The following is a 16,562-nucleotide window of genomic DNA, read 5'->3' as shown; positions in this document are numbered from 1 at the left end:
GAAATAAACACATGAAGATTCTATCTGACAATTTAGGAAAAAATCCCAACAGCACAAACCAGGGTGTGAATTCACGAAAAGTTCACAGGACAATCTCCAGGTGAACACGTATTGCAACGTTTAGGGCTGGGCAAGTGCTCAGTTGCTCAGTTGTATCAGACTCTTCGCGACCCTATAGACGGACTGTAGTCTGCCAGTCTCCTCTGTCCATGGGATTTCCCTGGCACGAATACTGGAGTGGGTTGCCATTTCCTCCTCCAGGGAATCTTCTCAAAACCCAGGGATTGAACCGATGTCTCCTGCATTGGCAGGCGGATTCTTTACTGCTGAGCTGCTGGGGAAGCTTAAGGGCCTTCAAAAAAGTAATACGATTACCCTAAATGTACCATATCTCCCTGCAGTGATGCTGAAAAGATGATCAGTTTTCTAGTACTTTTGGATTTTCTCTTTCAACATGAAAGGGAAAGATGGTTATGTCATAAAGCAAATAAGTATCTTTGATCTGCACAAAAGTCTTCAGTAAATCTCTGTCATAAGAGCAGGTAAGGCTGAGGATGACTGTGCACCCTGCATGTCTTCAGAGAGGGCTTTTGTCCAAGGGCAGCTGCTTCTCAAGACAGATGGCACAGTGCAGGGAGAAGAAATGGGAAGTCGGTGGATGGTGCACCGTCCTCAGCAGCTGATGCACCTTAATGCTGTTTGATTTCGGTCCTGCCTTAGTCATGCTGAAAAGCTTTTAAGACTTTGCTCTGTGTTCTTTTGTGTACAGCAGATGGGCAGGACTGTATAGAAATGGGTTCAGTTCATTCCCTGGAGGCCTGTTACTTGCAGGTGGGGTATCCCATCTGGGAATGGGCAGGCAGGTCTTAACAGCAAACTTTGTAGGGTCACTAAAGACCATTGCTTAGAGTGAGGGATGGCTCTTCCTGGGGCAAGCAGAGGTGGCAGATAGAAGGCTGGTTCTGCCAATTCTCATCTCATTTCTCATCTCCACCCTCCTTCACTCCTCTCTCTGAACCTCAGCCCATTCCTCACCCTGCCTCTCTTCACTGGGGTACGAGGGGATGCTATTGTTGCACCTGATTTGATAATAATCATTTTACAAGCACAAAGGTTTAGTGGTTTGCTTTTTTTTTTTTTTTTTTATGCTACCTTTGTCACAATGACCATATGAAAATATCATGTGTTCATCCTGGCCATTTTCTAAGTCAGTTCATGAAACCAATGGGAATTGCTTGGGTAGCCCACTAAGGGTGTAGATTCCTAGAAATTAGGATTTACTGATAGAAGGGGCCCAGGGATTTCCCTTTTGAATAAGCACTTCCAGGTATTCCAGTGCAGATGCGACCCACACTTTAAGGAACCCTGATAAAGACTGTTATATTTTTTTCATGGCAAATTCTATTTCTTTGTAAGGAAATACCATAATATGTTTAACCATGTCTATTTTGATGGACTTCTACAGTTTCTATGTTTTCACAATGAGTAATGATGCTGCATTGTTTCTTCTGCCCAGGGTCACTTTCTGCTTCTTTTGCGAAATGTTGGCCTCATATATTTCACCACCAAACGTTCCCACCCAGCTCTATCTTGCCCTGTCCCAAAAGAGGTTCTTCCCGTGGTCTTACTGCAGACTTTCATATTCTGAGAAGACCCACTTCTCTGGTCAAAGTGACTGCCCCCTGAGATAGGCATCTCACCGACATGGTGACAATCTTGTTATGCTGACACAGGAAGATTTTCTTCAAGTATGTTTTAAGCTAACACATTTTACTGAATATACGATGCCTTGCCTGTAAGATGCACCCTTGTGTATCCCTGAGATGTTGCCCATTACCACTATAAGAATCCACCAGTGCTAAGTCGCATCCCAACTTCAGAGAGGCCAAAATTTAAAAAAATGTATTCTTAAAATCAATAAAACAAGTCTTAGTTTTGCTCAGTGTGTTTCTCTTTTCCAAGTACACCTATTATTTGAATGTAAACCTTTTGTTCTCTGTCTTCCATATCTGTCAACTTCTTTGTTACTCTATCCTTCCTCTGTAAACCAAGAGACCTTCTTAAACTTTTCTTTCATACCGATTCTGTTTTCTGCAATACCAATTGTGTCACTGCTGGATTTTCATTTAAATTTTTCGATATCTTTTATTCCATTCAAATAATTGGACACTTTTGTTTCTCAGCTTGCCCCTCTTCATCTCAGTCCGTCATGCAATCTTTGGTCTGTTTATGCAGAATCCTTGCTTTCTTAAATTTTATTCAGGCTATAGTTTCTATAATGTGAATTTTCTGTTATAATACTTTTCGGAAACACACTTTTCTTTTTCTTTTAAGGCTGTCGTCTATATCTGTGTCATTGCTACTGACTTTCATAAATAAGGAGACAGTTCTGGTGTTACACAAAAAGGGCATATGGATTTTTTTGGAGTCTTTCTTATGGTCCACCTGTTTGAAGTTAGAATTCATTTTTCAGCTTTAAAAAAATATTTATTTGTTTTTGGCTGCTGTGGGTCTTTGTTGCTCTGGGTGGGCTTTCTCTGGTTGTGACAAGTGGGGGCTACTCTATAGTTGCAGTGTGGGAGCGTCTCATTGCGGCGGCCCCCCTTGTTGCAGAGCATGGGCTCGAGGGTGCTCGGTGCGCTTGGGCTCAGGAGCTGTGGCACACAGGCTTAGTTGCTCCTCGGCATGTGGAATCTTCCCGAACCAGGGATCGTACGTATGTCCCTTACAATCGCAGGTGATTCTTAACCACTGGACCACCAGAGAAGTCCCATTTTTCAGTTTTTCAGCTGGAGAGCTAGCTTATGGACACAACCGCTAGATGTGGATGTCTTTTACTTATTATGAAGCTGCTATCTGAGCAGGAATCCCTATATCTTGCTTCCTTGTCAGCTTACTGACAAGGAGAGTTTGAAATTATTTCTAGTTATTTTTTAAGAAATAAGTAAATTACTACTTATATATATATATTTTAAAGTAAATGTAAAGCTGCAACTCCCAGCATACAACATACCCATGGCTCTTTCAGCCCATAGGTCTTTTAGTTGCTAATTTACTATCTTGAAATACCCATTCACTTCTGTAACCAGATGTACTACATTGCTCAGAGTGATAATCCTGCAGCTGGTAGAAGATGAGAGGTGTTCATAAGGGGAAGGAAAATGTCAGGGCTCTTCCTTTCCTTCATACAGAAGGAGGACTGTTACCATCCTCTGGTGGACAAGATGTAGAGTGGGGGGAAAGGACTAGAAGTATCCTTTGGCCCAAGGGGGATAGCAGTCAGCCTCTGTTTTCACCAGTTATCTCCTGGGAGTCTTCTGAGTGCCAGGAATGTTCTGAACATTAGGGAAACTGCAGTGCTGACTTGGGCTTGTATTCTAGTTGGAATATATACAATAAATAAACAACTAAAGATAGAATGTCAGATGGACATGAAAGCCACGGGGGAAACAGCAGGGGAGGAGTCAGGGGGCACTGTGGTGGGTGAACTGCTCTTCTCTACAGGATGGCAGAGAAGGCCTGATAGCTGACATGTGAGCAGGTGTGAAGGATGGGCCTCTGAGCAGGCATCTGGCTGAGCAATGTTTCTGGTTTCCAGTACTAGTAAGGCCAGTGACATCTCTTTCTATGTTTTCATGTATACGTATCTCTATTGGAAAGCAAAGGTGGGCGAGTGGTGGTCACTCACTTTTCCATCACCGTGAATCAGAGGACTTTGATAATTATCATTTTTTTCTTTTTTGCTCCATCATGTGGTACAGCTTGTGGGATTCGAGTTCTCTGACCAGGGATGGAACCCATGCCCTCTGTACTGGAAGTGCAGAGTCTTAACGACTGGGCCACCAGGGAAGTCCCAATAATTATCATTTTAAATGGCCCCAATACTCTGTTCAGGAGATGGACCATAATTTAATCAACAAATCTTCTCTTTAGCTGACTCTTGAACAACACAGGTTTGAACTTCCCAGGTCTACTTATGTATATGGATTTTTTTTTTCAGTAAATACTATTTGTTGTTGTTGTTCAATTGCTAAGTTGTGTCTAAGTGTTTGAGACCCCATGGACTATAGCATGCCAGCCTCCTCTGTCCTCCACTATCTCCCAGAGTTTGCTCAAATTCATGTCCATTGAGTTGGTGGTGCTATCTAATCATCTCAAATTGTTGCCCCCTTTTCCTCTTGCCTTCAATCTTTCCCAGCACCAGGGTCATTTCTAATGAGGAACACACAATTCCACAGCTGGTTGAATTAATGGATACAGAACTGTAGATGCTAAGGGTGGACTACAGGACTTGAGCATCTGTGGATTTTCCGCCAGAGGGTCTTTGAGCCAATGCCCCCTGGATTCTGAGGGATGACTATAGTTGTCTATCTACATTATTTTCAACTGTCTTTCTTTTATCGGCTCCGCTGATGGCTCAGATGGTAAAGAATCTGTCTGCAAAGAAGGAGACCTAGGTTTGATCCCTTGGTCAGGAAGATCCCCTGGAGAAGGGAACAGCAACCCACTCCAGTATTCTTGCCTGGAGAATCTCATGGACAGAGGAGCCTGGAGGGCTACAGTCCATGGGATCTTTCTTTTACTTACATATTTTTAGTAGGAATATAAACTACTCTGATTAGTAGCCAGGCATTCAAGGAAAGCAGTTTGGGAATACAGATTAAGAGCCAGGAACACGGGTATCCGGGCTCAGGGGCGGAGGAGCGTGGGGAATGAGGAGGAGCAGGAAGGGGTGAGCACTGGAAGCACAGGACAGACAGGGCCAGGAGCAGAGGGCTTTGTGAGCTGGCCTTGCCCCTCCCCTTCACCTCTGCTCAGGAGGCCTCGTCTCCCCCTGCTCCCGTGGCCATAGCCAATGGCCTGCTTATTAGTCTGATTCTACCCATAGTTCAAGTGTGGGTTAAAAAGAACGTAAGCGAGGGACTTCCCTGATAGTCCAATGGCTAAGACTCCGTGCTCCCAACGCAGGGGGCCCAGGTTCAATCCCTGGCAGGGGAACTCGATCCCACATCCTGCAACTAAGAGTTCCTGTGCCACAACTAAAGAACCCACATGCAGATATTAAAGAGACTGCTTATGAAAAACAAGACGCAGATGGCACTGACTCCTGGCTTGCATCCACAGAAATAGAATGGGGAAAATAAGAAGTTTCTGTGCCTAAGACTGGGGTTATACTGAGGTTTCCAGCATCCAGACAGGCAAATGCCTGGACAGCTGCTTAGGGCAGATGGGTCCTTTGACAGCTTAATATTGCAGAGTTTCTGGTGACTCTGTAGTTAGGGCAGCCAACGTGAGGCCATCTGTTTACTAGTGGGCAGAAAAGCTTACTACCAGCAGGTAGTCACTGCTGAGCATGAGATACAAACCAAAAGTCAGGTCAGCCACTTTCATCACCTCTGCAAAGCAAACCGGCCTGGGAAACCACTGGTACAAACACCAGAGACAAAGAAACCTCACCTCAGCGTCATGTGACCTACACAATCGGACCCACGAAACAGTAGTTTCCTAGGAGCTTTTATTTGCATTTATTTCAACATATTCAATGCCATGAGAGAAACCATTTGCTCAGAAAGCTCTTTTGTTCTTTTCTACTTTTCTAAACAGAAAAGGAAAATAACCATGAATTTAGGGCCTTCTGTAATATACCTAAAAAGTAGCATGTTTTATTATTTAAATGAAAAAAACTTAGATAAGTAATACATGTATTTGTTGCAAAAGGTTTATAATGAAAAATAAATAAATCTCCCTCCCATACCTCTTTCTCCTGGTACCCCATCTCCCCTCTCCAGAGACAAACAGAATTACTCATTTCCTGAATGTCTTTCTAGATATGGCTTATAATATACATAATTGTTGGAGTAAGAAATGGCAACCCACTCCAGTATTCTTGCCTGCAGAATCCCATGGACAGAGGAGCCTGGCAGGCTACAGTCCATGGGGTCGAAAAAGAGTCAGACATGACTGAAGCGACTTAGCACATACATTAATTGTGTGTGTGTGTGTAACACAATTTTTTAATTGTCTGTATTTAAAATGAACAAAGCCTATTATTAATAAAAAGCTCTGGGAAGTACTGCAGTAAAGAAACCTATTTAACTTCATCAGGGAATCCTAAACATACTTGACTTCAGGCCCCCTTCTTTTCTTCTTTGGTATAATTTCTGGTCTGTGGAATGTAGCCAGGACTCGCTGGTATGGCTGGATCAGGTGTTTCTGAAGGGCGTCTGTGCTGAATGGTTTCTGAGCCATGCTGGTTGTTAAATATTGTAAATGTCACACCTCAGAATATACTTCATTAAAAGACTGCCTTCAAATGTTTTAGAAAATGTGAAATGTGTGGGTGAGTTCTTGCAGAGGCAGAAATAATGGGTCCAGGTTAAGGAAAGACTGAAGGAGGTGAGAGTAAGGCTAATTTATATTTAGTTGGATTCAGTTTCAGATTAGTATGGGGAGAAATGCCAGGAAAGGGCTGGCTTCAATTTGTGAGAGAAGATGGTCATGAGAAATTCATTAGGTAGAGGAGAAAGCCATAAGCTTCATCATTTTTGTCTTTGTTTTTAATCATGAAATATTTCATACATCAATGTATTTTTCATCTACAAGTTTGATTTGAACCTTTTTTTAAAAAATATTTTCCATGTCTTTAGTTAACTTTTGAACACCTGAAATTTAGTTATAATAACTGCTTTCATGTCTGTATCTGCTAATTCTTACACCTTTGTCAGTTGCGGATTGGTTTCCATTGGATAATGGTTTTCCCCTTGTACTGGATTGCACTGTCCTGCCTATTTGTATGCCTAGTAATTTTTGATTAGATGTCAGACATTGTGAATTCTGCCTTGTTGGAGGTGGATACTTGTGCATTGCTATAAACATTCATGAGCTCTGTTCTAGGACATAGTTAAACTACTCAGTGGCAGCTGATCCCTTTGGGTCTTGCTTTTAAGACTTATTTGGAACTTGAGGGGGATCCTACACAGATCTCTAGCATTCCCTCTCTGTGCTCTTCTTCCCTCTTTGGCAATCTGTCCTGAAAAATTCAGTTGCCTTGATCTTCCCAGACTCTTGTCTCTATCTCCTGAACTCAGGGAGTCCCTTTCCTAATCCCTTGTTCTGATACGTGGCTAGCATTTTGTTCATGGACTTTAAGCCCTAATCCTCTCTCTTTAAAAGTTTTAAAGACACTGACTCCTGTTCAGATTCAGTCTATCAATGGTATGTTTTGTTATTTTGGGTCTTTTCTTCCCAACTTTTAACTAGAGAACTTCTTAGAATGCACTTGAAGGAAATTCTCTTAAAGATAAAGTACTGGTTTGGAGTTAATTTCTTATCGTCTTTGGATTTACAAAATTAACCCAGGGACAAGAAAGATTACATGCCATATCATTATGCTTATAAAATACAATATGATTTTCAAAGTTACAACAATGCTCTGATACTTGACAATACAGAAAAACAGCTAGGAAAAAAAAAATCAAATTAACCTTTTCTCAAGAAGCCAATAGCAAATTAACTATAGTTCTAAATCAAAATTTCCAAGCATGAATTTTCTAGGGACAGACAGAAGGATTTTCCCCCCTCTCATTTGTACTTTAATTCTTAATTCACAGAATTAGAAACACAGGATAAGGACATCAAAAAAAAAAAAAAAGACAAAAAGAGCTCATACAGGTCAATATATATATATAAAACCCAATCAAAAAATGGGCAGAAGAAAAAAAAATGGGCAGAAGGTCTAAAAAAAGCATTTCTACAAAGAAGACATACAGATGGCCAAAAGGCACATAAGATGCTCAGTATTGCTAATTATAAAAGAAATGCAGGTCAAAACTACAGTGAGGTATGACCTCACATGGATCAGAATGGCCATCATTAAAAAGTGTACCAATAATAAATGGTAGAGAGGGTGTGGAGAGAATGGAACCCTCCTACACTACTGGTGGGAATGTAAATTGGTATAGCCACTATGGAGAACAGAATGGAAGTTCCTTAAAACACTAAACACAGAGCTACCATATGATCTTGCAAACCCTCTCCTGGGTATATATCTGGAGAAAACAACAGTTTGAAAAGATACATATGCTGCAATGTTCACAGAAACACTATTTACAACAGCCAAGATGTGGAAGCAACCTAAATGTCCATCAACAGATGAATGGATAAAGATGTGCTATATATACCCAATGGAATACTACTCAGCCACGAAAAGAATGAAATAACTCAATTTGCTGCAACATGGACGGACCTAAAGATTAACATACTGAGTGAAGTAAGTCAGATAAAGACAAATACCAATATGCTGTCACTTGTACGTGGAATCTAAAATATGATGCAAACGAACTTATTTACAAAACAGATTTATAGACACAGGAAACAAACTTACATTATCAAAGAGGAAAGCAGGTAAAGGAGGGACAAATTTGAAGTTTGGGATTAATTGATATACATGTTGTATATAAAACAGACAACCAACAAGGACCTACTGTATAGCACAGGGAACTATACTCAGTATTTTGTAATAACCTATAAAGGAAAAGAATCTTAAAAAAATAGGTCTATATGCATGTATACCTGAATCTCTTTGTTGTAAATCTATACATGAGACACTGTAAATCAATATACTTCAATAAAAAATACACATGGAATAATTAAAAAATCCAAGTAGCTTGACAGCCTTCCCTTCCCTCCATTTATACATTTTAAAGACATTTAAATTCTTACATATATTAAAGAGAGAAAGGTATCTTAGACAATATGCTAGGACAAGGAAGTCATTGATGGATTCCACAACTAGATTCACATATTTCCACCATGTGTAGAGGCATTTAACAGGAGTGAGAAATTAAGAAACAAGGACTCAGATTGAGCAAAAATACTTAAATGTCCCAGGCAAAAACCATTTAGTAGTACAGGCATCCAAATGAAAGGTAACAAAGTAAAATCCCTTTTGACTATCCATCTTTCGCTACAACTACGTATTAAGAGGAAATGGACCTGCTTATTTGAGTTATAGACTTTACTGTAGAGATGACTTCTCCATGTCTTTCTCTTACATTCTAAACCCTTCAGTAGTTCTCTTAGCTTTATTTGGCAGATAGGAGGAAATTTTTCAAAGGCCTATATATTTATTGTTATCTTTTGGTAATTCCTCAGTCAGATTCTTATTTTCCACCAGGTGACCACTCAACATCATTTCACTTATACCATTTGAAAGCATTTAATTATGTAAGATATTGAAAGATCTGTTTTGGTCTAGAGCATAAAATAAATGGCCTCTGCAGCTCACTTCTAAAATTATTCTCCATGCATTTGTTAGCAAAAAGGAACACCATAGAATTACATGTGTGAACGTCAGATACTAAATATGCCTTTGTTTAGAGAAAGAACTCCACCTCTAAAACAACTCCAATAAATAACCAGGCAAAAATCCTCTACTTAGAGTTATCCGCTCACTGAACACCATCACCATCAGGATCTGTTGCCTGTTTTTCCTTCTCACATCACTGTTCACTCCATAGACATACACAATCACACTAGGCATCAGCGAGGTTTACTATGAAGTTCTCTGACAATACCGCATTCCCTCATGACTCCATGTTTTTGCACAGGTAATTGCTTCTTAGAATTCCTTTAGTCTTTGTGGACCCACAAGTCATCCTACACCTGCCTTCTAATTTGTTTATATTCACAGCAGATACTTGAATTGATTATACTCGGGATAAATGAGAAGCTGTGATACTAAGAATGTAAAGTAAGTTTTCTGTCTTTTGGATTTAATTACGTTTGGATTGGCAGTGAAGAAATCGCCATTGGGGAAATCTCTGACTGTTGGTTCAGCTGGAGGCTGGAAAAGCAGAGGATCATTCCTAATCTTGAACTAAGCTGGGATGCTAATTTCGCCTTCCGCGAAACAGATGATTTAAGTTGTCCTTAAGAAGGAAAATAACTCAATATGCTAAAACTGGCATGAAACAAGTTCAGTGAGAATTATGATGAAAGATTTCATCTATTTTAAACTTGCCTTCGTTAAGCAAAAACCAAACTTTACCTCTTGAAATGATTCACCAGGACTCCAACCAGTTCTCCGATTCGACTTTCGTGGGTTGGCTGTTTGCTGAAGAGACAGACAATTAGGTCTTTGTTGTCTTTTGTATGGAACACTACAAGTTGGTCCTTTCCATTGGAGACACTTAGACCGGTCAACTGCAAAGAAATATAGCACAGAAAACTGTTAGGATGGCTCTCAAAATAATGAATTTAAACAGTTTGTAGTGGTTTTACTCAGTAATACTGGTGATGTTAATCTTTACCAAGTTTTATGAAATAAGCAGATGAAAGGAAATAATAAAGATAAGAACAGAAATTAATGAAATTTAAAGTAGAAAATAGTGTAAAACCAATGAAATAAAGAGTTGATTCTTTCAAGAGATAGGTGAAATTGCTAAATCTCTAATTTGAAAGAATAAAAGAGAAAAGACCTAATGACCCATATCAGGAATGGAAGAGGGGCTATTACTACAGACCACATAGACATTAAAAGGATAAAAAAGGAATATCTACAACAACCTTATGCATAAAATTGAACAACTTAGACAAAACCAAACCATTCCTTGCAAGCCACAAACTACTAAAACTCACCCAAGAAGAAACAGATAACCTGAAGCTTACTTTATCTATTACAGAAGTTAAATTTGTAGTTAAAAACCTTTCAAAAAAGAAACTTCAGGCTCAGATGATTGCATTGGTAAATCCTACCAAATATTTAAAGAAGAAATAACATCCATTCTCTACATCTCTTCTAGAAAATGGAAGAAAAGGAACACTTTATAACTCATTTTATGAGCATTGTCCTGAAACCAAAAATTGACAAAAGCAATATAAGAAAACTAAAAACCAGTATCCAATATCTTTCATGAACATGGACTTATTAGACTGGCCAACAAAATATCAGCAAATCAAATCCCAAACTACATGAGAACAATGACACATCATGACCGAGCGGAGTTAATCTAAGAAACGCATAGCTGGTTTTGTATTAAAAATATCAATCAATATAATCCCTCATAGCAACAGAATAAAAAATAAAGCCACATGATTATGTCAACTGACGCAGAAAAAGCATTTGACAAAATTCAACATCCATTCATGAAATAAATCTCTCAGCAAAAAGGATTAGAAGAGAATTCAACCTGAAAACGACATCTTCCAAAATGCCACAGCGGACATCATGCTAAGTGGTGCGAGACTGAATGCTTTTCCCAAAGATCAGGAGCAGTGTCAGGATTTCTGCTCTTACTGCTGCTGGGCACTTTCATACTGGAAGCCCTAGCCAGTGTACCAAGGCAGGTTTAAACAAATTAAAAGGCATACAAATTAAAACAGACGAAACAAATGGCTTTATTTTCAGATGACATGATCGTCTATGTAGAAAGTCCCAAGGAATTTACAAAATAGGTCTTAGGACTAATATATGGGTTTGGCAAGGTCACAAATACCAGGGCAACAGACAAAAATATTTCTATATACCAGCAATGAAAAACTGGAAACAGAAATTTAAAACCAAAACCATCCACAACTCCCAAACCAAAAATACTTGGACATAAATCTAACAAAATGTGTGTAGGATCTGTAAGCTGAGAATTATGAAAGGTTGATGAAAGAAGTCAAACAAAAATGCTGATGACAGGAATAAAAGAAAATATAAATACATGGAGAGAAATAATGTGTTTTAGGTTGAAAAACTCAATATGGTTGGATACTGTCAATTTTCCTCAAATCAATCTATAGATTTAACGCAATTCTGACCAAAATTCCAGCAGAATTTTTGGTAGATATCAACAAGCTGATTCTAAAATATATATGGAAAGGCAAAGAAACTAGAATAGCAAAAGCCATTTGAAAAAAAAAAAAAGTTGGAGGACTCATAGTAGCTGATTTTCTTACTATAAAATAACAGTAATCAAGAAAGGTAATCGTCAAGAAGACTGTCAAAGGAATAAAAACATAGATCAGTGGGAACAGAATGGAGAATAAGATATAGTCCCACATAAATACGACTGATTGATTTTTCACAAAAATGCAAAGGCAGTTCAATGGAGAAAGGATCATTTGAGCATTTGGGTAACTCAGCATTTCTCGGGATTTGAACACCCACATGCCAAAAGAAATAAACATTGACCTAAATTTCACACTTCATGAAAAAGTAATTCAAATTGGGCCATTGATCTAAATGTAAAATGTAAAACCGTAAAACTTGTAGAAGAAAACACAGGAGAAAATCTCTGTGACCTTGGACTGGGCAAAGATTTCTTAGGAATGACACGAAAAGCACAACCCAACAAAGAAAAAAAACTGCATAAAATTTACAACTCTGCTCTAAGAAAGACACTGATGGGAGAATGAAAAGACAGCATGCAGACTGGGGAAAAATATCTGCAGAGACAGATCTGATAAAGGACCTATGTCCAGAATAAAGAACTCTTAAAATTCAACAATGAGAGAGCAAACAAATCAACTTAAAATGAGCAAAAGATCTGTAGTCACTTCCCCAAATAAGTCCATGCAAAGATGGTCAACATGACTAGCCATTAGGGAAATGGGAATTAAACTGCAACAAGATATCATCACAAGCCTGTCAGAATGGCTGAAATCAAAACAAAACAAAGAGGAAGATGAACAGCAAAAGTGATTAAGACTAAATGCTGGTGAGACTGTAGGACAATCAGAGGAACTCTCACACATTGTTGGGAGGAATGTAAAACGGTACAGTCACTGGGAAGACAGTGTCACAGAATTACCACATGATCTAGAAATCTCAGTCCCGGGCATTTAGCCCAGGGAAATAAAAACTTATGTTCGGACTTCCTTGGTGGCGCAGTGGATAAGAATCTCCCTGATAGCTCAGTTGGTAAAGTATCCACCTGCAATGCAGGAGACCCCAGTTTGATTCCTGGGTCAGGAAGATCTGCTGGAGAAGGGATAGGCTATCCACTCCAGTATTCTTGGGCTTCCCTTGTGGCTCAGCCAGTAAAGAATCCACCTGCAATGCAGGAGACCTCAGTTCGATTCCTGAATTGGGAAGATCCCCTGGAGAAGGGAAAGGCTACCCACTCCAGTATTCTGGCCGGGAGAATACCATGGACTGTATAGCCCATAGGGTCGCAAAGAGTCGGACATGACTGAGTGACTTTCACTTTCACCAATACAAGAGACATGGGTTCGATCCTTGGTCCAGGAAGATCCCACATGCCGCGGAGCAGCTAAGCCTGTGCGCCACAACCCCTGAGCTCACGAGCCACAACTCCCATGTGCCTAAAGCCCATGCTCCACAAGAGAAGCCACTGCAATGAGAAGCCCACGTACTGCAAGGAAGAGTAATCCCCACTCACGGCAACTGGAGAAAGCCTGCACAAAAAGCAACGAAGACCTAGTGCAGCCAAAAAAAAAAGCACAATTTGTGTTCACACGAAAACTCACACATGAATGTTTGCACATGTGCGTGCTCATTGCTTCAGTCGTTATCAGGCTCTGTGCAACACTACAGACTACAGCCTGCCAGGCTCCTCTGTGCATGGGATTCTCCAGGCAAGAATACTGGAGTGGGTTGCCATGCCCTCCTCCAGGGGATCTTCCCAACCCAGGGATCGAACCCACGCTGCCTGCATCTCCTGTACCGCAGGAAGATTCTTTACCCACTGAGTCACCTGGTCTCAGTCATGAGTGTTTAAAGCAGTTGTATTCATAAGTGCTCCCAACTGGAAACAACCAGAATATCCATCAACAGGTGAATAAACAAACTGTGATACAGCTATATGATAGAATGCTATTCAGCGATAAAAAGGAATGAGTTAATAATACAAATCATGGATATGCAACACCAAGGCTTGCTTTCAAAGGCATTATGGTGAGAGAAAGCATCCAGTCTCAAAGGTTACATTAGTGGATGACTCAATTCATGAGATATTCTGGAATAGAGCTGTCAGGGTTTGGAGTCAGGTGGAGTCTGACACAAGGAGTTTTGGGGGGTAATGAGATGACTGCATCTTCATTGTGGTGCTAGTTCCAGAAATCTATGCATGTATGAAGACCCATAGACCTGAATACCATCACCACTACCAAATTTTATTTATTATACGCAAATTTAGAAGATATAGCTCCTTGGTTGTTTTGATCACTAGATCTACTTTGGTCAATAAAGCAGGTACCTGAGTGATCTCTCACTCTGTGGTTTGTTCTCTGACTGCAGAAAACACCAAAGTGCCACCTCCTGGCTACCACAGGTGCTGTCGGTTGGTCTGGCAATCAGCATTGACAGGATATCCACTGGGGGCAATGCAGAGTGCCAGGCAGCCTAGGGGTGGGGACGAAAGTGCCAGAGATGAAGAAGGTATGCTTTTCTCTTCTGCGGGGATTCATGACCCAGCTGGATGAGTGGAAGAGACAAATACCCAACAACTGAAGATCTTTTAACAGTTCATACACTTGGAAGACCATTTAGTCTCATGCCCATATTTTACAGATAAGAAAACTGAGGCTCAAAGAAGTGAGCTGATTTGCAGACCTTGAAACTGGAACACAAGCTTGTGGACTGACCCAGATCCATGTTCTATCACAGTAGACTTTTCCAAATATCATGCACAAATGAACATGAGCTGTAAAAATAAGTATCCCTAAATGTCATGGAAATAAATTTTCAGAGGAAGGGAGTTTTTAGGTTGGTTTTAAAGAATGCCGGGGTTGGTACTCAAATGAGAGAGGGGAAAATATTCAAGTAATTGGGAATCCTTTCACAACCTACACAGATCATGGGCTTTTAAAAAAATACTTATTTATTTTTAATTGATTGATGATTGGTTTACAATACTGGTTTGATTTCTGTCATACATCAACATGAATTAACCATGGGTATTCTTTACCACTTCACCATTCTTTACCACTGAGCCACCTGGGAAGCTCCTTGATAGCCACTAACCGTCTAGTCAAGGCTATGGTTTTTCCTGTGGTCATGTATGGGTGTGAGAGTTGGACTGTGAAGAAGGCTGAGCGCTGAAGAATTGATGGTTTTGAACTGTGGCGTTGGAGAAGACTCTTGAGAGTCCCTTGGACTGCAAGGAGGTCCAGCCAGTCCATTCTGAAGGAGATCAGCCCTGGGATTTCTTTGGAATGAATGATGCTAAAGCTGAAACTCCAGTACTTTGGCCACCTCATGTGAGGAGTTGACTCATTGGAAAAGACTCTGATGCTGGGAGGGATTGGGGGCAGGAGGAGAAGGGGACGACAGAGGATGAGATGGCTGGATGGCATCACTGACCCGATGGATGTGAGTCTGGGTGAACTCCGGGAGTTGGTGATGGACAGGGAGGCGTGGCGTGCTGCGATTCATGCGGTCGCAAAGAGTCAGACACGACTGAGCAACTGATCTGATCTGATCTGATCTGATACCTATAACTTCCTCCCTCTTGGATCATGGGTTTTTTAAGGCCTGTGTAAGAGAATATATAAATCTCTCTCTCACTTAGATGTATAACATCCAGATGATTTTTTGTTTGGTGTACATTTTTTTAAATAAAATAGTTTTATTTTGTTAATTTATTGGCTGCACTACATGGCATGTGGGAATCTTAGTTTTTCGACCAGGGGTTGAACTCACCCTCTGTCCTGCATGGAAGTGTAGAGGTTTAACCCACTGGACCACAGGGAAGTCCCTACACTGGATTTTTAGAAAGTTCTTTAAAAAATATTTTATTGAAGTATAGTTGATTTACAGTGTAGTGTTAATTTCTGCTGTACAGCAAAGTGACTCAGTTATACATGGGCTTCCCTGTGGCTCAGCTGGTAAAGAATCCGCCTGCAATATGGGAGACCTCGGTTCGATTCCTGGGTTCGGAAGATCCCCTGGAGAAGGAAAAGGCTACCCACTCCAGTATTTTGGCTTGGAGAATTCCATGGACTGACTGTATAGTCCACGGGGTTGAAAAGAGTTGGACATGACTAAGTGACTTTCACTTTCTTTGTTTTATATATATATATATACATATATATATGTTTTCATTTCTTTTCCATTAAGGTTTATCACAGGATATTGAATCAAGTTCCCTGTGCTATACAGGAGAAGCTTGTTGTTTACCCATCCTATATATATTACTTTGCATCTGCTAATCCCAAACTCCCAATTCTTCCCTTCCCCACCCCAAGATGATTTTTATTTTTATTTTTTTCCAGATGGTTTTTATATGACTAAATTAAAAATATCATTTTCATTAAAAAAACATGCTGTGTCTACGACGCTTCACTCTCCTTTGATTATTTTATATGCAAAAATGCAAACTAGAATTGATGGAGCACTTCACAGGAGAGCTTGATTAAAGCCTAATAAAATGAGAAATCTAATAGCACTAACTTCGCTGGCACATCCCAGCAACATTAACTGCAGGGGTTTGGGGAAAGGGACTGCTGTGCAGCTGTGAATGCTGAAACCATCCAGGGAGAGGGTCCCTTCTGGATGCTGCTGGGCCAGAGCAGAGGCGTCTCTGATGGTTTTCTGAGCCACCTTCCCACCTCAG

The 16,562-nt window shown here is 40.3% G+C and overlaps 1 protein-coding gene across 1 annotated transcript in view; it reads right to left on the bottom strand.

The window, feature by feature from the left end:
- The window catches only part of MYO1D (myosin ID), a 360,182-nt gene that overhangs the window by 94,178 nt on the left and 249,442 nt on the right, over positions 1-16,562 (bottom strand). The window contains 1 exon segment of the mRNA NM_001075838.2: positions 10,049-10,203. Coding sequence (NP_001069306.1) covers positions 10,049-10,203 — 155 coding nt within the window.

The sequence above is a fragment of the Bos taurus genome, chromosome 19 (genome assembly GCF_002263795.3).
Source record: "Bos taurus isolate L1 Dominette 01449 registration number 42190680 breed Hereford chromosome 19, ARS-UCD2.0, whole genome shotgun sequence".
In the NCBI taxonomy this organism is placed as follows: domain Eukaryota; kingdom Metazoa; phylum Chordata; class Mammalia; order Artiodactyla; family Bovidae; genus Bos; species Bos taurus.
Note: the sequence above shows the minus strand (reverse complement) of the source record. Positions and strands in the feature narration are given on the sequence as shown.